At 48.4% G+C, this 19,413-nt stretch overlaps 8 protein-coding genes across 8 annotated transcripts; 6 read left to right on the top strand and 2 right to left on the bottom strand.

Moving 5' to 3' along the window:
• Nucleotides 1–1,242: 1,242 nt before the first annotated feature.
• On the bottom strand, nucleotides 1,243–1,722 carry N7509_010773 (uncharacterized protein; the record flags this gene model as incomplete). The annotated part of the gene is made up of 1 exon (XM_056635410.1): nucleotides 1,243–1,722. The coding sequence occupies one exon, from the start codon at nucleotides 1,720–1,722 to the stop codon at nucleotides 1,243–1,245; it is 480 nt and encodes a 159-aa protein (XP_056486030.1).
• A 927-nt stretch (nucleotides 1,723–2,649) lies between these two features.
• Nucleotides 2,650–4,201, top strand: N7509_010772 (uncharacterized protein; the record flags this gene model as incomplete). The annotated part of the gene is made up of 3 exons (XM_056635409.1): nucleotides 2,650–3,336; nucleotides 3,398–3,472; nucleotides 3,539–4,201. 3 exons carry the CDS (start codon nucleotides 2,650–2,652, stop codon nucleotides 4,199–4,201), a joined length of 1,425 nt encoding a protein of 474 aa, XP_056486029.1.
• A 319-nt stretch (nucleotides 4,202–4,520) lies between these two features.
• On the top strand, nucleotides 4,521–7,828 carry N7509_010771 (uncharacterized protein; the record flags this gene model as incomplete). Its single annotated transcript, XM_056635408.1, has 5 exons — nucleotides 4,521–5,968; nucleotides 6,033–6,753; nucleotides 6,801–6,851; nucleotides 6,901–7,732; nucleotides 7,794–7,828. The coding sequence occupies 5 exons, from the start codon at nucleotides 4,521–4,523 to the stop codon at nucleotides 7,826–7,828; spliced, it is 3,087 nt and encodes a 1,028-aa protein (XP_056486028.1).
• Nucleotides 7,829–8,564: 736 nt separating this feature from the next.
• N7509_010770 (mitochondrial 54S ribosomal protein bL33m) lies at nucleotides 8,565–8,910 on the bottom strand (the record flags this gene model as incomplete). Its single annotated transcript, XM_056635407.1, has 2 exons — nucleotides 8,565–8,734; nucleotides 8,898–8,910. The coding sequence occupies 2 exons, from the start codon at nucleotides 8,908–8,910 to the stop codon at nucleotides 8,565–8,567; spliced, it is 183 nt and encodes a 60-aa protein (XP_056486027.1).
• A 1,033-nt stretch (nucleotides 8,911–9,943) lies between these two features.
• N7509_010769 (glycoside hydrolase family 75 protein) lies at nucleotides 9,944–11,313 on the top strand (the record flags this gene model as incomplete). Its single annotated transcript, XM_056635406.1, has 7 exons — nucleotides 9,944–10,210; nucleotides 10,266–10,331; nucleotides 10,401–10,537; nucleotides 10,590–10,738; nucleotides 10,787–11,017; nucleotides 11,071–11,181; nucleotides 11,240–11,313. The coding sequence occupies 7 exons, from the start codon at nucleotides 9,944–9,946 to the stop codon at nucleotides 11,311–11,313; spliced, it is 1,035 nt and encodes a 344-aa protein (XP_056486026.1).
• A 1,052-nt stretch (nucleotides 11,314–12,365) lies between these two features.
• N7509_010768 (uncharacterized protein) lies at nucleotides 12,366–13,742 on the top strand (the record flags this gene model as incomplete). The annotated part of the gene is made up of 5 exons (XM_056635405.1): nucleotides 12,366–12,527; nucleotides 12,580–12,687; nucleotides 12,758–13,149; nucleotides 13,217–13,281; nucleotides 13,342–13,742. The coding sequence occupies 5 exons, from the start codon at nucleotides 12,366–12,368 to the stop codon at nucleotides 13,740–13,742; spliced, it is 1,128 nt and encodes a 375-aa protein (XP_056486025.1).
• A 698-nt stretch (nucleotides 13,743–14,440) lies between these two features.
• N7509_010767 (T6SS phospholipase effector Tle1-like catalytic domain-containing protein) lies at nucleotides 14,441–16,599 on the top strand (the record flags this gene model as incomplete). The annotated part of the gene is made up of 3 exons (XM_056635404.1): nucleotides 14,441–14,945; nucleotides 14,993–15,181; nucleotides 15,233–16,599. The coding sequence occupies 3 exons, from the start codon at nucleotides 14,441–14,443 to the stop codon at nucleotides 16,597–16,599; spliced, it is 2,061 nt and encodes a 686-aa protein (XP_056486024.1).
• A 1,245-nt stretch (nucleotides 16,600–17,844) lies between these two features.
• N7509_010766 (glycoside hydrolase family 16 protein) lies at nucleotides 17,845–19,378 on the top strand (the record flags this gene model as incomplete). Its single annotated transcript, XM_056635403.1, has 3 exons — nucleotides 17,845–17,938; nucleotides 17,997–18,557; nucleotides 18,615–19,378. The coding sequence occupies 3 exons, from the start codon at nucleotides 17,845–17,847 to the stop codon at nucleotides 19,376–19,378; spliced, it is 1,419 nt and encodes a 472-aa protein (XP_056486023.1).
• Nucleotides 19,379–19,413: the final 35 nt, after the last annotated feature.

The raw sequence follows: 19,413 nt of genomic DNA, 5'->3' as shown, positions 1-19,413 counted from the left end.
ATTGCAGCTTCAAGAGCCTCTTCCTTTTCCCCACGATGAATATGGACTCTCCATTTTAAATATAATGTATTCGTTAGATTCAAGGAACTTTGCCGATCGGGGGGAAGTGCCCCAAAAGCCAACTGGTGGACTTCTATCATGTCCAAGACCTCTGAAAGAAAGCCTTCGTGTAACATGTATCTATGTTAAAAAGCATCAGCATTTTGGGCCATTTCCCCAGTAGATAAGGAACCTTGGAAGAAACCGGGACGTACCGAGCACATCCAACTAAAAGCTCGCAAAGCTCACGGGAGCCCTTAATCATTGGAAACGATTGTCGTGCCGCTCTGAATTTATCTTTCAGACTACGTACATGTGGTAGACAAAAAAAGAAGACATTGTAGTCTATCATGCTCTGTTTCTCAACATTGTCACGGATTTGCACGTGATGAAGTTCATGAAGAAGCTTTGTGGCTCTTTCCAAGCCGACGGACACACCTTCTTCGCCCAGCCATTTGAGGAAGTTTGTTTGCGTGGTGTGTGAAATTCCAACAAGATGTAGCTCATCCACCCAAGAAATAAGAGATAGATCACCGAGCTCTTGAAGTACTGTTCGCAGCCTGTTTGAATAGTGAGCCGCAGTTGAAAAGCGACGATTGGGATTCGAGACTTACTCCGCATCATTTTTGCACCAAGCCATATCCTCAGGGAGCGGCCGAGTTCTAAACAAATCAAGGGGAATGCCCATTTCACCGTGTAGGAAGGCTATAATTGTTAATAGACTCCGAGAGTTGGAACTTAGAGACTCAAAGACCAAGGGCCAAACTGGTGATTGGTAGTCACTAGGCTGATACCCAAACCTTTCAAAATAATCACCCATGGCCTCAATGGTGCATATCTTCCAACCGAGGAGCGCTCCCATCATTATCATCTCTTGCATGTTACCTTCGAGTCTGCTGCAGAGGTGGTAAATATCTTCCTTTTCGTCATTGGAATAATTGAGGGTTGACCCCATGGGGAGATGAGCCTCGATTTTGAGCAGGTCGCGTAATGTCTCATCGAGACTCTTCTGCTGGATATTAATTGCCTTCAACTCTATGAATGCTTCAGGCTTCAGCGAAGGAAGTTTGCCAAAGCTACCCAGACCGAGCGCATCACTTTTTGTTGTGATGATAGCTCGCCCATCGCAAGTCTCATCCGGCCAGTAATGTTTGATCAGATCGAAACTAGTTACATCGTCGTAAATGATAATCCATGAAAAATCTAGAGTGAATGTAAGAGTAGGCCGTTGGAAAATGATGCAGAATACCCACTGGTGTCTTGCAGGTAGTCTAATACCAGGTCCCGATTCGTATCATGATCTCGAGAATCGTAGCCAGGGAGCTGGAGCCTCGCGGCTATATCACTGAAGCTTCTCTTCAGTGAAACGATATCGCCACAGTCAACCCAAAGTATAAATCTGGTTCCGATGAGGAAGGATCTCGTCACTGCGTAGTGAACGGCAAGAGTAGTCTTTCCTGTCACCCCGCTGGAATACAGGACAACAGTTCGAAGTTCGTCTTGGAACGGAGTTGCACTATCGAGGTACTTGTCAATCTCACTACGGTACTCCGAAACCACATTGATAAAATTATCATCCTTTCTCGGGGGGCATGTGAGGGGACACATGAGAAGGTGCGCCCCAGTTTCATATCGGGGACGTGCGGGGGTCTCATCGGTACTCGGTGCGGATCCTTGTGACATTAGGTGCGGTGTTCGGCATGACATACTGAGATTTGAATACTACTAACCAGTTGGAACCCGATTTGGGGAATTTTCGTTGCTCATTCTGATAATATTGCAGACTGGATTTCTCCGTAATGTATATTGTTAGAATCTCAGGAATTACGCTGCACCCGGCTGGGGGAGGCCTTTTTCCAAGGTTGGGCACTTCACGGGAATTTAAATTTGGTACTGGGCAGACTGTCGAGGCAAACGTCTCAAAGCTCTACCGAGGAAACTTTACAAGACTCGAATCAAAGAGAAAAAGATGAAAGACCATGGTGTTATCCATGGGCTCATTGACCTCTGAAAACTCAACTGACCTCCAGCACCGGACAAAGAGAAGCCCAGACTAAAGCCATATGTGCCTAGAGGCATATAACATGAGCCATAGGGGCTAAGCTAACGGTGATCAAACGCTTGGGTGCCGCATCGGAAGCAATGACTAGGCATAAGGAGCTGGGAAAATCGTATGAGAAACTCTCATAGGCGCGAGGGAAAACATATCTTCTCAGGCATCCAAAATAAGTTAATGTAATATTACGAGTGATTTTTGAAGTAGAGTGTTGGTTTTGACGGGGCCAGGTGCCTCGATGAAAGACTGAAAGAACTTCGAAGACATGTAACCGTGGTTGAGGCCAATGGCTACAAAGAGTAGCAGGTTTTCTAAGAAATAGATAGAGTCTAACCTTTGTTGAGTCAGAAATAGTCATAAGCATTAATGTCAATTTCGGAGGCCATTCAGTTATATCTTCCAGGCAGTTATTGCATTCGAATTCCACAATAGAATGGTTTCAAGATAAATATGAACCATTGTCGCCGTCTACGAACGTAGTGGAGAATCTATTGAAAACCCAGACCTTTACTTTCTTACATTTATCAATTCTTCAACCCTCAAATCTTGCAAAAATGGCAGGCGAAGAGCTCCCTCAATTTGAAAATAAACGTCCAGCTAATAGCTCCGTCATCGGATTTTGGCACGTTAAAAGGAAACGACAAGCGGGTCAATTGGCCGGCACGTACTCGATCGGAGATATGGATTCGACATTCACCCCACCATTGGCTCCAAAACCCTCTCAACCCAAGCTGCGGCCACGACAAGAAAGATGGAGGGCACCTGGAGCCAAGGCCATTGAAGATCCCGAGCAAGTGCCGGATGGATGGAACCCGGATGAGCCAGACCTTGATCCCGATGACATAGTGGGCCAGATTAGAAGATGTCACGAGAGAATCAAAGACAATATAATGCCTAAGTTCTTCCAGACAAGATTAGAGAACTATGAAAAGAGACGGAAGGATGATGAAAAACTGAGAGAGGGCTTACCGGCGGGGCTTGACTGGAACGTTGTGCTGCGTATAAATTCCCTCATAAACATCAAGGAAGCTCTTGAGGATAATGGTGATCCGGATAAGGAGATCCCCAACATCCGGGCTATGCTTGATGAGTATATAGCTGGATCGCTGAGCTGGATTCCTGGTAAAGTTACCTACTGGGGGCGGGGAGAGCGTCTTACTCCAGCGAAAGACTTCACCTGGGAAGAATGTGAAAGACTTGCGCAGAATTACTCAGCCACCCAGGGCTTCTGGGTAGAAGGCGTACGTCAGCGGTCACTGTGATTTAAAAAAACGAAGATTTTATGGCTAACCCTTATTCTAGATTACACCACTGGAAACCGGGCTTCGCGCACTGACGACAATTCCGCAGTCGGCAAGACAAAACGGTGAACATTATGTATGATTCTATTCCATATTGGACGACATCTATACCTAGTATCTGACTCGCCATGTTGTCTTCTAGTTAAACATTGCAATACTTCCCCCGGGCGGCGGTATCCCGCTTAAACTTGACTTTATAGACGATACTGGAGCCGATACTCTATCGATATTTGAAGGTGATTTAGAACAAATGCTTCAACTAAATCCGCGCAGTAGTACTACAACTCTTGGATGGGCTGAGTGCTCAACAGTCAGTCATACAGTATGGTGGCGAGTAGTCGAGCTAACTTTAGCTTTAACCGACCCCGATACTCCAGATGGCTATTTAATGCCTTTTATCAACGTGATCGCCACTGTGCAAGCTGGCAGCGGTCGACCTACCTTGAGGCTAAGCGGCAGGGTGGTGAGAGATGTGCTTTTCAGTGCTACTTCTCCCAATGGAAACAGAGAACTGTATCTCACTTCCAAGAAGTCCGATCTCACAAAAATTCCTGACACAACCCTCCCAATCACACATAGGTGGAGGCAAGATCGAGGTCCTCAGTTACAGATTGTGGCAAGCCCTCCACCTGGTGCAAATCTAGGTGGTACAGGCACAGGTGCGGGTCGTGGTGGTCGTACTGGTCGTCCTATTGCTCGTGGCCGTGCTCGTGGCCGTGGACGTGGCGGCGGTGGTACAGGTGGTGCAGGTGGTAATACTGGTGCAGGTGTTGCTGGTGGTCGTCGTCGTATTGTCTTCTGGTGAGGGTGGTGAAGGTAATCGTTGGTTCTGCATGATACTATCCAACCGCATTTTCCTCAATGCTCAATCATGTATTCTTGTTTCTATAATAAATGCCCCATATTCTATCCTAGTACCTTATCTTACCTTTAGGTAGACCCCCTGGCCTACTCCGCGTAGATACCGTGACCGATTGTCATGTGCCATCCCATCTGGTGATGCGGTTGGTGCCTGCCAGTTCAACCATTTCAGCTATTCTCTCCTAAACTTCCTCCCATCTCACACCTTCATTCGCTCTGATAACTCTCTTTGAGAAGAACCGTGGAAAGAGAACGAAAGAGAAATGGATGACGAGACAATCATCCAAGCAGGGTTAGATTCCCCTTCGCTAGAGCCCCAACCCCCAGGGTTAGTTGACATCCCCAATGACGAGGCTGAGAAACGGGCTCCATTGCTTATGCAGCGTCCACCGAGCTTTGGAGTTGATCCGTCCGAATTCTCATTCATGAAACCAGCCTCACGTCACCAAGGGTTCTCCTTACGTGGTATGCCAAAACCAGGACGCATCAACCCTCCTCCGCCTGGAGCCACCAGTCTCTCAATCCTGAAGACAATGGGATTTGAAAACCTGAAGCCCTTGCATCAAGAGCGGTATGCCTCAATTTCTTTTCCTCGGAGCTTTATTCCGACTGCTTACCTGCAATTTAATCTGGCTACAGTCCGACTAGCTCTCATCCCGAAGACGATTTATCTCGATTGCTGGTCACCAATACCGATAATCAATTACCCCCGAATCTACCCAAGCACCCACGATCTGGCCCCAAGTCTGCTCACAGAAATGCCGCAGATACAACAGAGGCTGCTCCTGATTCTAAGCGAGACAAAATTCGCGACCCCTTGGTTCGGAAAGTCAACCTCCCTCGGTCCACGATCCGCTCGAGCGATGGCTCCAGGGTCACCAAATCTCGCCGTGAGAGTAAACCCCCCTCAGATGAACGAGGAAATGCTTTTTGAGCTTCTCATTGCAAAAATAAGAATCCGCGAAGAGAAGGAAGCAGCCGCCGCGGATATGCAACAACAGCTGGAAATGGACAACGTGCAGCTGAAAAGGGAAAACCAGAGCCTTCGAGGCCAGGGGAAGGTGTACGAGGGAAAGCTTTTGAGTCTGGAAGCCAAATGCAAATCTCAAGAGGACCGAGTAATTAGCTGGAAGGAAAAGATCACCAAGTTCAAACAGATCATCAATGAGCTCGGCCACGACTTCGAAACGCTGCGACTCGACTCAGATAGATTGAAGGCGACTACCTCGTCTCTCCAAGATGAGCGGCATGCCTTGACCAGCTCTATCGATGAGATAAAGCTTCAAATTGTGCGAGCAGAAGACACAATCGATGATCAGCGAATGGAAATTGCCGACTATGAGAAGCAAGTGGCGGGTCTGGAACAAGCCCTACTTGCCTCGAGAGAACAGCTCAAGGAATCTATCTCCGGTTTAGCCAATGAAAAGAAGCGAAGCAATACACTTGAGTCATACATCCAAAACTACTCTCGCAGTCAGATCAGACAGGTCAATCTTCTCAGAGAAGATCACGCGAAGTTGCGGGAGAAGCTAATTTCAGGACTGGAGGACATCTCCGAAGCTTCAAACAACACTCGAGATGCGGTTTTGTCCGAAATCAGATCTACTCTCGAAGAATGCCGGGATTCGGTTCGAGATCTGGGAGAACGATGCTCTGCCGAAACAAGAGATGTTCAAGACTTTACAAACACCATTCATGATGTTGCCGCCCGGTGAGTTTACGGACCCCCAAAGCAAGAATTGGCTTTTTGATTACCGTGCTAACGACGAGCTCAGAATCGATGTAGTGGCAGCGCGTTTGATGGCAGATGCTGAAGTGACCACCAGAACGAACCTCCAAGCTTCGCAAAGCATTGAGGCAAACACGAAGATGATTGAGAGCAGCTTTGGATCCGATTCGACCCTTTCTAGACAGCTTGATCGTTGCAATGCTGCTCATGGATCTCTTGGTAATAGACTGGAAGGCTTTTCTCCTGTGTTGAATGATCTCGATGGCTCGGTGAAATCTTTGACAGTCAGTGGAAATCATCTCGTACATGAATTGAAGGGCCTCAGTCACAGATTGCTCGAGTCTCAACCCCCGCTCAACAACCCGCTACTTGAGTTGGAAGTGTCCAAAACGTTCTCCGAGAATACCCAGCTCCAACTTCGCCTTCAAACCATCTCTTCTGAGACTGAAAGTCTTCGCCGGAGTTTGCACGAGCGAGAAGTCGAGAATCAAAGATTGCAAAAGTCGACGGCAGAGTCGAATACAAAGTATCAATCTTTGGAAAATCGCGGGATGCGACTGGAAGCGGAGAATACTTGTTTGCAGGAGCAAATAAAATCTATCAAGGAAGACGCCCGGAAGATGATAGATGAGGGGAAGATCACCTCTAGGAATGAGATGCAGCTTCATCACGACCTACAAATTGGTACCATTGAAAGAGAAAAGGAAAGGCTCAAGGACGAGACTGGGGCACTCCTTGGCCAACTGCAGGGCGTTCAGGAGTCTTTGGTGAGTGTGAGAAATAACATTCAATAATGCGTTGCTGACAGAGTAAGATCAACGCACAGAAAAAGATCGATGAACAACGGGAAGAGCGCGTAGCACTGGTAAGGGCCAAGGCTCCTGTCGCATTCACCAGTACTAATATTGCTACAGCTCCGCGAATCCGAGCAACAAGTCCAGCATCTGGCTGAAACAAACTCCGAGATCACGACACGAATGAACACTCAAATAGCAGAGATACAACGTTTCCAAGAGTCGGAGGCGGCGTCTTGCTTGGAAAGAAATGACCTACAAGAACGGCTCAGACAGGCACATGAACGGGTTCATGAACTGGAGCAGAATCTAGCTTCGAATACAGCTAATGATCCTTTGAAGCAAGTGCCAGTGAGTGGCATTGTGCCCTTTTCAGAGATTCAGGACAAGCTCTCGGCCCAACGAGCACCTTCGCCCTATTATGATCCAGGCGACTTTGCGATGCTGTTCATGTCGGACGATTTGTGTCCTTCATCGCCATTCAATGTAGACAACGCGAAGCAGTCTACGATCAACCCCGAGAAGGTGCCAGAAGAAATTCAGACCGGAAAGGCTCCGGCTCCGGCTCCGGCTCGTGAGATGGCCAGTATACCTGGATCCTCTCCGAAAATTCACCAACCTCCAGAACAGCTCAAGCGCAAGGCAGTGGACTTCAAGTCACAACCACCGGGGAAAATGACCGCGCGAACTTCTAGTGCTAGGTCTATCTTGACGCAGGTGCAGCAGGATACAGCAGAACGCCCGAGCAAGATGACAAAACATGTTCACAAATGGACATATAGCCGTGTTCGCAGCTCAGGCACCGAGATCCAGCATGAGCAGGCTGCTGAGACCTCGCATATGCCCACGGTGGAGCGGCGAACGAGTCCCAAAGGGCTAGTTTCGGCGAGCAGTGGGAACAAGGCGTCCAAACGTACTGCCAGTCGTGGTCGAGGCAAGCGTCGATCAAGAGGTAAGTTCAAACCGGGATTCAGTTATGTTCATTGAGACCGTTGGCTAACATTTGCGTGTAGGAGAGCGCTACAGCGCCCGCTTCAATCAAGAATGATCCCGTCAGAATCACCAGGCATAGGGGGGATTAGTTGTTTGAAAGATATCGCCGGATTCCGCAAACGAAACCTACACCTCTTACCGAAAAGGAGCCGCTTGACTTCTCGAATTGTGCTTCGTTGGATGCAGTTATTAGCTTCCTATATAGATACCGTGACCCCAGCGTGATATTCAGCTTGTTGATCTGTTTCTTCTTATCATATCTCCAGGAGCATACTCTCCATGATGTGGAGCAGTATTATGCAGTTCAGGAGTCGGAACGAGGCAATCCAGGGAAAATATATGTAGTAGGGAATTGATTTTTATCTTCAGTTGAAAACCAGAGCTGTTACACTCGTAAACGCCAAACATAATGCTCCATCAAAAAAGGAGTTCGCCGTAGAAAGATGGAGCCGACGGAGAGACAAATGCCCTTCGTGGTCCTTCTGTCAACACTTCTCAGAATATAATGTACACAAAAAGGTTACACAGCCCGATTGCCACCTTTCCATAACCGCCGCTAATCCGCATGGATGGTAATGGCCCGTCGTTTTGTCGAGTGTATAGGGTATTGGAGGCTCGTGTGAGAGATTCGAGTACCGGGGAGCTAACGTATTGAAGCATGCGCGCTGCACCACCAAATCGGAGGAAGCCAAGTATCGAAACAACGCGCGAGTGTGAAGGACGACAAATTCGATATCAGAAGGAGGCGAATCGGGGCAGTAAATCGGTTCAAAGTAGGCTTTTTCCGGCGTTTATTTCGCCTTGCCGCCCTTAGTCGCTTCGAGGAAAAGGACCTTCTTCTTCACGACGGGGTCGTACTTGAGCATGGAGAGGGGGCGGTGGATACGGGGGCGGATCATTGTGCGATAATAGCCAGTCATGGCCATGGAGATTAGCCGGACGGCAATGGTGCGAGACTTCGCTGCATTGAGAGAGTATGTTAGCGGGTGTTCATCGTGGAGTGTCTCTTCGGTGTCGGGGCGGATGGAAAGTGCATCATCGCCACCGCACCGGGATTCGGGGTGATGATGGGGAAATGTGAGGTCGCGGAGTATCGAGGAAGACGTATTCCTATGTTGACGCACCTTTCTTGGCCATTTTGCTCGACGTCCCTGGAGAATTGGTCGGTTGTTTAATGCGATGGAAATTCGAGGTGAGCGTTTGGCAGACCGCCGAGTATCACGTGAGTGGATTAGTCATTGATATACACCATTCCATTTCGGGAATAGCTCGTTTTTAGAGAAGCCTGAGGACCCTAAGCATTGGATCCGAGGATAGAGTACTAGTCAAGACAGCCAGGAGAGAAACAAACTGAAAGGTCATAATATCATGGACAGACTTAGTGGATATACCTAAGCCTTCAAGATTCTTCATACTAGAGGCCAGTACCAGCACGTGCGAGTACTAACTAGTACTTGATTCCGCGGGCGCTTTCTGTCTAGGAGCTCTGAATCATACTACTCGTACTAGTACTTTACATATTATGTACTAATGTAGTGTTTCGAGTTGTGGCTTGTGAATGGGCTGAAACAGGGTCTTCTGCACGATGTAACCGAAGAGTGGCCGCTTCTCGCTGCCCTCCTTCCTTCCGAGATACTAGATGCACCCAAAAGGATACGAGCGTTTCAGTTTTCCAAGTTACAGTTAAACTTTGTTCGCCTTTTCCGCTATATAGTTAAATTATGTTCATACTAGTACAGACTCAGTAGCATTTTTGGTCGTATCTGTCCTCATGCTGTTGAAAATAACCTTGGCTCGTCATTCCATATTTGGCGCCGACTGAGCAGGTGAAACTAGGCCCCCACTATGAGTAGGCTTACTTTTTTCTCATCACGAATAAAGTTTGCCCCTGACAGGCATATTTCTCTCTCAAGCTACTCTAGCTCCCTTTTGTCTGAATAGTACTACCTAGTCAAAAGTGCTGCTCTAAGCAAATATCCCGACTAAAGTTTGGGCTTGCGGTATCCCCGCAGTCTGACAGGTGCATGAAACGAAAGGGGGTGATCATTCTGGATGAATAATAACTTCCGAGCAGAAGCACAAATATAAAGGGCCCAGCAAGACTTCAGCCGAGCGACTGACAAAACAAAAACTCTTTCCTTATACCAATATCCTAATCGTGTTCACATCGATGGCTCTCAACATTTGGGTTCTGCTAGCTTGTCTAGGATTGACAAGTCCCGTCTTGTCACAAAGTGTGGATGGCTCGAAATATAACAATCCAACTGCCGGACCACCTGCTAGCTACTTCGCTGCCGCTACTACTGTCCCTGTCGCTGCGCTGCAAAGTGCGGCCGCGAAGGCTAGTGAAGCGGCCAAGGATGCCACTTATCCCATAAATTCGGACAATGGCGCTAAGCGAGTCACCATTCATAAGGACTGGACAAACTTTAGTGAGGTAAGTAACCTCTGTTTATAAAGTCCATGCCGCTGATCAATGCATTTGATCGCAGGGCGCAGCTTTTGTGTGGATCGCCGATATGGATGTGGATTGCGATGGCATCGACTACAAGTGCAAGGTAAAGTTTGCTTTCTTTCAGCCTGTATTACGACGTCGTGTGATGAATATTGCTGATTAAATGACATAGGGAAACCCAGATGGGCAGTCCGAGACTAACTTCGGCGCCCTCGCGGCTTACGAAGTTCCGTTTATTGTGATTCCTGATACATTTGGAACTACATATCAAAGTGATTTGGCCGGCAATAATGTTGCTGCCGTAATCTGGTTTGTAGTAAAGACCTCGTGCTCTAGAAGATCGATGCTAAGTGTTCTATAGTGACAACAAGATGTTCTATGGCATTTATGGGGACTCGGATGGTGATGACCCGGAAGTCATTGGGGAAGCGTCGTGGCTAATGGCACGAACTTGCTTCCCAGGTGAGAATCTTAGTGGGAACAGCGGTCATGGGAATGCCGATGTTACCTGTAAGTTCAGCCAACGGCCTTTCCAAGAAGCGATGCTAACCCCGGAAGATATTCTCTTCACTGGAAATGATGCGGTTCTCCCTAGTAGCTCTCTCAATAAGAACTACATTACTAACTTTAGCACCTTACGCTCCATGGGAGACAAGCTCATCACCGCACTTCTGAAAAATTTGGATCTAAGCCCGGGTGGTTCCAAAAGCACCACTACAAGTACGAGCACTTCGACCTCAGCGGGACCGGGGCCCACTGGCTCTTGTTCATGGCCTGGTCACTGCGCGGGTAAAAATTGTTCTATCGATGGGTGTTTTCAACATTGCTGACCAAGTCCGTAGGCGCCTCTTGCTCTTCCTCTGATGACTGTTCGGGGGATCTAGCCTGCACGAACGGAAAATGTGCATCGGGGCCTAGTAATGGTTCTTGCTCCTGGACCGGTCACTGCGCGGGTAGGACATCAGTCACATCGAAGTTTTTTCTCCAAGGGCTAATATTCTACATCGCTAGGCGCAGCATGCTCTTCTAGCGACGACTGTTCGGACGACTTGGTTTGTACTGGCGGGAAATGTGCGAGTACTTAGATGTATTTAGAAATTTCTGCATTGGGTAATCCCAATTCTGATTGGAAGCCAATGTCCACCGATGTGTACTACTAGTAGTAATATTAGTAACATTTCCCGGCCCCTCGGTCAATTTGAGCGGAGTCATGTCAGTTGTGTCAAAACTCTATCTACTCGTAGGTCCCTGTATAGTGCTGCATGGGGTAGAGTGGCGTTGCAAAAGTTTGAACCCCTATATTGCCCACCACGATTTACCGCCTTCTAATGGGAAATTGGTAGCTACCTGAGATGGAACAGATACGAGTAGGCCAATCTATTCCATCTCAGGTAACTCCTAGTCCGCGATTAGAAGGCGGAGGCAAGAACAGTCAACATGGGGTTTCAAACTTTTTGCAACGCCAATGTAATACTCGTAGTAAGATTCCCGATCAGCAGGAGCGCAATTACGCTGACAGCCGAGTAAAGCATGGTAAAACAATCGGATTGACACCGGCAGTTTCAATTATGTGGGCGCCACAGTTTGGGGGCGCTCTAGATCTCGTCTAACCGAATATGCATCGTGAGGCCGTCCTTCTCGGCAGAAAACACCCCCACTGGCACGACTCCGCAATCCTCCTGGTCTAGCTAAGATAGTTCCAGAAGCTCGGTAGGCTGGCGAACCACGTTTCTCTGACTGGGGAAAACCCTCCCCGATGTTCTTAGCCGCTGCGAATCTATGCCTTTCCCGGGATGGTGGAACCTGTAGTGTGTGGATCTTTCCCTGAATCCCTCCATTCATCGCCCTCGCCAACTTAATCGATCTCAGTTCAAATGAAACGGCCCCCCTTAACCCCACTCGGTGGTTCAAGCGGCTCATTGTCTGTGACCTCGGCAGTCACGGCCCCTGCCGTTCATCGTGAAATCTCGATTGATCGCCACAATGTCCTGGAGATGCGAAAATTCTTGCTTTCCCAAACTCTTCATCCCGAGTATGCATTGCTTCGAGCCTATGGGATATCCTATGGTTCCAAGGTCCAGCGATTGACGACCCTGAAAGCAGCACGCTGTCAACCGAAACCCAAAAAACGGGCAAAATGACTAAAGAAATGCCCCTGGTGGGCCATAGCATGGCGATATTCGCCTCTTCCGCAGTGATGCTGGCGGTCTCTGTCATAGCGGTCGCTATGAGGTGCCTTGTTCGGTCTTATGTTGTTCGGGCGTTTGGATGGGATGACAGTCTTATGGTGGTTGCATTGGTAATTGGCTCTGCTTTGGTCGTGCTTGTGTAACCAACTAACAAATCCACAGGTTTTATTTATCACATTGACCGTATCCTGTATGATCGGAGCAGATAATGGAATTGGTCATAAAAATGAGGATTTCAAGAGCATATTGACTTTGAAAAAAGCGCTTTTGGTAAGCGGGCCCTTTTCCTGAGAATTAATCGTCACAAGTATGCATCATAGTTCTGACTTCAATTTCTCAGTTTTGGTGGCTTAATCAAATGTTTTATCTATGGGCTACTTCTCTGGCTAAGATTTCTATCGGCGTTGCTCTGCTTCGCTTGGCCGTTAAAAAGTCTCACCGGATCTTTGTCTGGGTAATGATATCCACTGTCATTGCCATCGGTCTCATGTTTTGGCTTGTACTACTTTTCGACTGCAAACCGGTTTCCTACTTTTGGAATCAAGTTGATCTGACACATTCTGGGACTTGTACATCGATCAACACTCTACTGGCCATTGCATACTTTTATAGCTCTGTCACGATAGTGTGCGATCTGGCCCTTGGTATACTACCGGTTTTTCTAGTTTGGAACCTCCAAATGAATCACAGAACAAAGATTGCGGTTGGGGGTATTCTAAGCCTGGGAGCTGTGTAAGTGACCTGCCAGTTTGCGAGTGTCAAAGACATATGATGAGCCCCTACTAACATATTCATCCAGTGCCAGCGTGGCAGTTATTATTAGACTTCCCTTCCTGCATCACTATGCTGATACCGATTTCCTCTGCAAGTCACCCGAGCAAACACGGTGATCACCGACAATCGCTAATTAAGCTTTCACAACAGACTCCACCTATCAAATTGCTGTTTGGTCAGTGATTGAAACGGGACTTGGGATTACTGCTGGAAGTTTGATGACTTTACGACCACTCTTCCGCTGGCTTTTAGACGGCAGCATGTCTTACGGACGAAATGGGCGCAGTGGCCGGACAAGCTCTCGAAAACATACCCTCTCAAAACCGCACAGTCATGAACTGAATTCCCTTAGCAACCCTAGCTATTGGAGACCAGATATTGACGCTGGTAAAGGTATTGTGAATACTGTGTCATCACCAAGGTCTAACACCTTCGACGACGACAACAGCAGTCAGGAGGCCCTTTATGTTGACCCGAGTCCGATCATCAACCCAAACCGGGTCACCGTCCATCAAACCTTCGATCAAGTCGTTTCTGAGCGAAAAATATAATTTAGAACAATCCAATAATCGAGAAGTTCGCAACAATCAGGGTTCTATCTTAGCGATGAGTCGTTCAAGTGGCAAATTGGAAAATGTGTTCTGGGTTCGACATTAGAGATTTCCCGTTCTTCCCATGGGAGGGTGGCGAAGCCGATTCCACCATTGTCTTAGTGATGTAGAATCATGATCGACCCAGTACGTGATTCGGTCTCTGAAAGGACTGAGTGTCTTTCCACGCGATCGGCTATTTCTGCAGCATCCCGTACTTAGCGTGAAGGTGTTCGTGTCCGTGGAGCACAGATGTTCGTAGAGCACAGACACTGGGGCCATTTTTGACCAGTGAGCATATCAAGCCGAGCTGACGCTACGAGGCGTGGCCGCTCGTCTCAGCAGCTGAAGAAAAAGTAAATTTGCGGGGTAGCTGAGCCCCCTAAAATCGAATCAGCTCTGCCGGATAGCCTATCGCGGCGCTAGGATTTGCCCGAGTTTGGGGCTGGGCCTGAATCGCTTCATGCACACGGTATTCACAGAATGGTTCAGAGGGGAACGATTACTTGCATGATTATGAGGACTTTGAAGTCCTCGTATACCTCGCTGCATTGGTATAAATAGAGCAATTTCTATCTCAAGTCGCCCCTTTTTTTCAATAGCAGTTTCTCATCTCGTTTCTGTTTCCAGCTTTTTATTCTCCATTCATCATATCTCAAATGAATTCAACTTCCTGTGAGCTCCTCGGGGAGGACTACATTCTTCGACAAAGAAAGGATACCAAGCTCCCTCCTATCAGGAAGCGCATCATCATCTGCTGCGATGGTACATGGCAATCAGCGGTCTCTGGGAAGAAAAATATCCCTTCCAACGTCACCAGGCTTTGTCGCTCTCTGAATAGCATCGGCACCGACGAGAATGGCGACAAATGGCAACAGATTGTGTGGTATGACTCGGGGGTTGGCACTACTGCACTCCCCATGGGAGACGCCATCGAAGGTGCTATTGGTAAAGGTCTAGAAGGAAATGTCATCGAGGCATATAACTTCTGTGTCCTGAACTATAACCCCGGAGATAAAATCATGTGCTTCGGTTTTTCCCGCGGTGCTTATACCGCCCGGACAATCGCTGGTTTGATTTCAGATATCGGAATTTGTCACAAGCGTGACTTGAATAAATTTCCGGATCTTTGGGCTGTTTACAAAAATATCAAGCATGGAAAGCGTTTCCATCGCAGCGAGGAATGGTTTGATTGGAGATGGGGAAGGCAGACGAAAACCAAGGGGCGAAAGGAGACTTTGTTTACCAAAAGCCTCCACAAGGTGATTGGGCCCAGGAGGGCTCCAGAGAAGTGGAGGTGGTCGGTGTTTACGACACTGTTGGGTCTTTAGGGATGCCAGAGGTCCTGGGCATCAAACTTCCCTCCAATGATGGCTGGCATAACGTTGGACTTTCACCTAGTATGATTCCCCATTCTGATTATCAGATTACGTGCTGATTTTATGATTCAGATATCAAGAATGCTTTCCAGGCATTAGCACTGGATGAACATCGCAATGCCTTTTCCCCGGCAGTATGGTATTTGTCTAATAAGACCGCAACACTGGAGGAAGTTGAGGCCAGAAAACAAGAGGAGACCCTAGCCGAAAAGAAATACTGGAAGCTTTTGAAACAAGCTAAAGACCTCAAGGCTTGTGGAAAGGCCACCGATAAGGATGTGAACGACGCTGCGCACGAAGTTAATCAAGCTGCCAGAGCCTGGAATAAGGCCTCTCGCAGGCGAGTGAAATTCCAAAACCGACTTGAGTTACACCCAACCCTTAAGCAGGTTTGGTTCCCTGGCTACCACATCAATGTTGGTGGAGGTTCCAGTGAAACTCTTGCCAACAAGGGTGATATGGAAGAAATGTCCAATATTGTCTTCTCTTGGATGTTGGACCAGGTTGACGAGTTTCTTTCTGTCGATGAGGGCTTCATCATCGATGAGCAAAACGATCGAGAGCAGAAATTTTTCCAATTGAACCAAATACTGGAAAACTATGACGCCAGAATCACCATCCAAAAGACAGAGTCCTGGGGATATTGGGCATGGCGCCATGCCAAGTCAACCGTTTCTGCCATCGCCCACCCTCTCACGCCCACCAACGAGCCTGCTTACAAGAAACGTCGTGTTTACGGCTGGGGAGTGGGAGAGATGGAAGACAGCTTTACTCCCATGTACTGGGCAAATGGAAGCAAGAAGCGTACGCCGGGCGCATATGATATCGCAGAAAATGGCAAGCCTCTAGGAGACACATTCGAGTTCATTCATCCGGTTGTCAACTTCCGAGTCGAACAATTCAAAAAGATGAACCAGAAAGACAGCAAACACCCCATCTACAAACCAATCGACTCAAGTCCAAATATGACATATTCTCGTCGGGAAATGGTCGACGCTCAAGGGAATCCATTCTTCGAATATGACATCGGTTTCTCCAAGCGACCCCTTCCTGAGTGGAAACTGGGCGGCCTCGACTCCTATGAGCGGCTTGCCATATCTGGGGATGAAGCCTATAATTATGTTGATGACCTAGATGATCGGCTGAAAACAGGTGTGCGGACGGTTCGCCGGCCCCCTGGACCTCGTACGAAAAAAGTGCCAACTGAGCAGCCATTAGGTGAGAGCTTCACCGACGGGGGGCTCCAGCCGATGATTGAGACTAAACCCTGGGGGGAAACTACGGTCACTCCAATCAACAATTCTGGAGCCAGCTATAGCCATACCACAACCTTTGATTATGATCTTCAGCAGGGGTTTTCCCAGTCGCACACCATCGAGTCCAAAACCTTTGTGACGAAGGTATCCGATGTGACGATCTCCAGTCAAGAGGTTTTTTAGTCTTTATAATCGGATACACCGTGAATGGGCCGGTTTTGCGTTTTGTTTGATTGTTGTTCCATATTTAATAATGCGAATTTCGTTTCTCTCCCGTACTCGAATGGAAAGTCGGCTTCGCGTATCTGTAATTTAGAGCAGGTCATAGTTACCGGAGATGGTTCGAAAATCCTGAGATAGTATTATATCGTAAGAGAGCTTCTTTCTTTCTTTCGACGAGGTTTTCGGCCGCATAATTATGATCGTCCGGGGTGTAAGAAATAGCGTTTCTGTGCCTAGTCACTAGCTTGATCCGTAGCGCCACTGATCTCCAACTGGAATGCCTCTGGGTTGATCGGCAATTGCATTTGAGTCAGGTCTAGACCAACCTTACTGACACCTCGGCATGCATCTCAGAACTGGCCTGAGAATATAACAGGGTAGGGTTCTCACACCCAACAAAATGTTGATTGAGCCAAGATGAAGAACAATGAAGATGTTTCAGTTTTACGAGGCACTTGAGAATGACGTACAGGATGTCTCAATATGGCCCCGAAATGAGGATCTAGCTGACGCAAATGACTATTTCCGCCAGACAATCAGAAACAGTTTCTTTAATTAGAGGATCGGATCTGTCAATCTTGGCTAGAGACGATGGCGATGACGGTGAAGAAATCGAGAGGCTGGGGAGGACCCACTTCTGCCCGACGTGTACCCTGCCACCGATTTCTGTTTTCTTGTGTGCCAACCCGGCCTCATTGTCGGAAGAGCTGATCCCAATGTATGAATGTATAATCGAGATCGGGCCGGAATGTACGGTAGCCTGGTCGAGGTCGACTCTTCGTATTTGGTTCTATTCTGTTATCTATCTACCACATCAACCCTGGGAAGTCTTTATACATCGACCCCACACAACGTGGCGCATTCTCCACTTTATACAGTGGATGGACCAATGATATTCCGAGGAGATCCACGGATCTGCAAATCAGGAAGCTGCCGAAATAGAGGAGGCTGGATTGCACCTTCCAAGAGAAAAAGAGAGAGACGAGATCGCGCCTGCCTTGTGGCTATGTTGACTTGATCTTTCTCTCTTTCTTTCTTTCTCACTTTCTCTCTCTCTTCCCCTTTTCTTCTCTTTTCCTCTCATCATCATCTTCTTCTTCTCTCTTCCTCCACTTCGCCCACATTTTTTCTTCGCTGTTCTCCCTTTACATCGTTCCCATTTTCATCTGCATATCGGTACAAACTCGTCATACGATATTGCCCACCATGAAGCTCCATCTTGGTGCGGCTCTTGCGCTTCTCTCTTCCTCTGCCCTGGTTGCAGCTCAGACTTACACCAACTGCAATCCCCTCCAGAAATGTAAGTTGGCAATCTCAACTTTTCCTCCGTGATTGATCCATTCGCTAACAAAAAGCAGCTTGCCCTGCGGACCCCGCACTTGGAAAGGCGGACCAGAAGTTCGATTTCACATCCGGATCTTCTTCGGAATTCACTGCCTCCGGCAGTGTCACCTACGATGACACCAATGGAGCGACCTTCACCGTGGCCAACCAAGGCGATGGGCCACTGATCCAGTCCAACTGGTACATCATGTTTGGACGTGTGGAATACACAATCAAGGCCGCACCTGGAACTGGAATTGTCAGCAGTGCTGTTCTACAATCCGATGACTTGGACGAAATCGACTGGGAGTGGCTCGGTGGCAACAATGCTCAAGTACAGAGCAACTATTTTGGCAAGGGTGATACCAGCAGCTACAATCGCGGCGCTTACCACGACAACTCCGGCAACCATGATGACTTCCACACATACTCAATTGACTGGTCGAGTACTCAAGTCATCTGGGCCATCGACGGCAAGACTGTGCGCGTTCTGACTCCTGACACTGCCGACGCCAACCAGTACCCTCAGACACCGATGATGGTCAAGGTCGGAGTTTGGGCCGGCGGTGACCCGAACAACTCCCAGGGAACTATCGGTTCGTGAATCCTTTTGATCAGCCGCAACGGAATTGAGATGCTAACACGGATTGTAGATTGGGCTGGTGGTGAGACCGACTATAGCAAGGGACCGTACAGCATGTACATGAAGTCCATGACTGTGACCGACTACTCGACTGGAAATTCGTATAGCTACGGCGACAAGACCGGCGACTGGTCTTCTATTACTGCAGACGGCGGTAAGGTGAACGGTAACAGCGCCGACGAGCCCACGGCGACCGAGTCTGCCCCTGCAATCACAGCTACTGTCGACAGCATTCCCGTTCCTTGGAGCGGAACTCACAAGGAAACCTCCAGCTGGGTTACCCCCAACGTTTGGCCCTGGGTTGCAACAGACGTACCATCTTCAACCTCCGCCGATCATTCCAGCAGATGGGAATCCCGTTCCAACCGTATCCAGCCGCCCAGCGGGGGATCAGTCAGTGAGCACTCCCCCGCACCCACAAATTCTCCCCTGGACTCGATCACTAAGACCGGATCCTCTCTTTCGCAGTCTACCTTCCTATCTACGTCAGTTTCATTGGCTTCATCGTCGGCTGTCTTTTCCCCCTCTGGGCTTAAGAGCCCGACGATGAGTGTGACGCGGCACAAGACCACGACAACCAAAAAGCACTGGACGCGACCTACAGATACCGAGGAGGACACTGATGGGAGCGAGGCAACGGCAACGGCGAACTCCTCTCATGACGCCCCTTCGGTCAATGCAGCCACCAGTCGGCACCAGTCCCCGGCGAGCCTTGCTGTCCTGTCGGCAATCTTGGGTGGTGTAATTTTTGGTGGCATCGTCGTGCTGCTCTAAGTTCTTTTATGATGATGAATTTCATCTGTATTATT

This window comes from Penicillium cosmopolitanum, assembly GCF_028827165.1.
Source record: "Penicillium cosmopolitanum strain IBT 29677 chromosome Unknown utg000009l:1.0-9042332.0:1.0-9050551.0, whole genome shotgun sequence".
In the NCBI taxonomy this organism is placed as follows: Eukaryota; Fungi; Ascomycota; class Eurotiomycetes; order Eurotiales; family Aspergillaceae; genus Penicillium; species Penicillium cosmopolitanum.
This window is presented reverse-complemented; position numbering and strand designations above follow the sequence as displayed.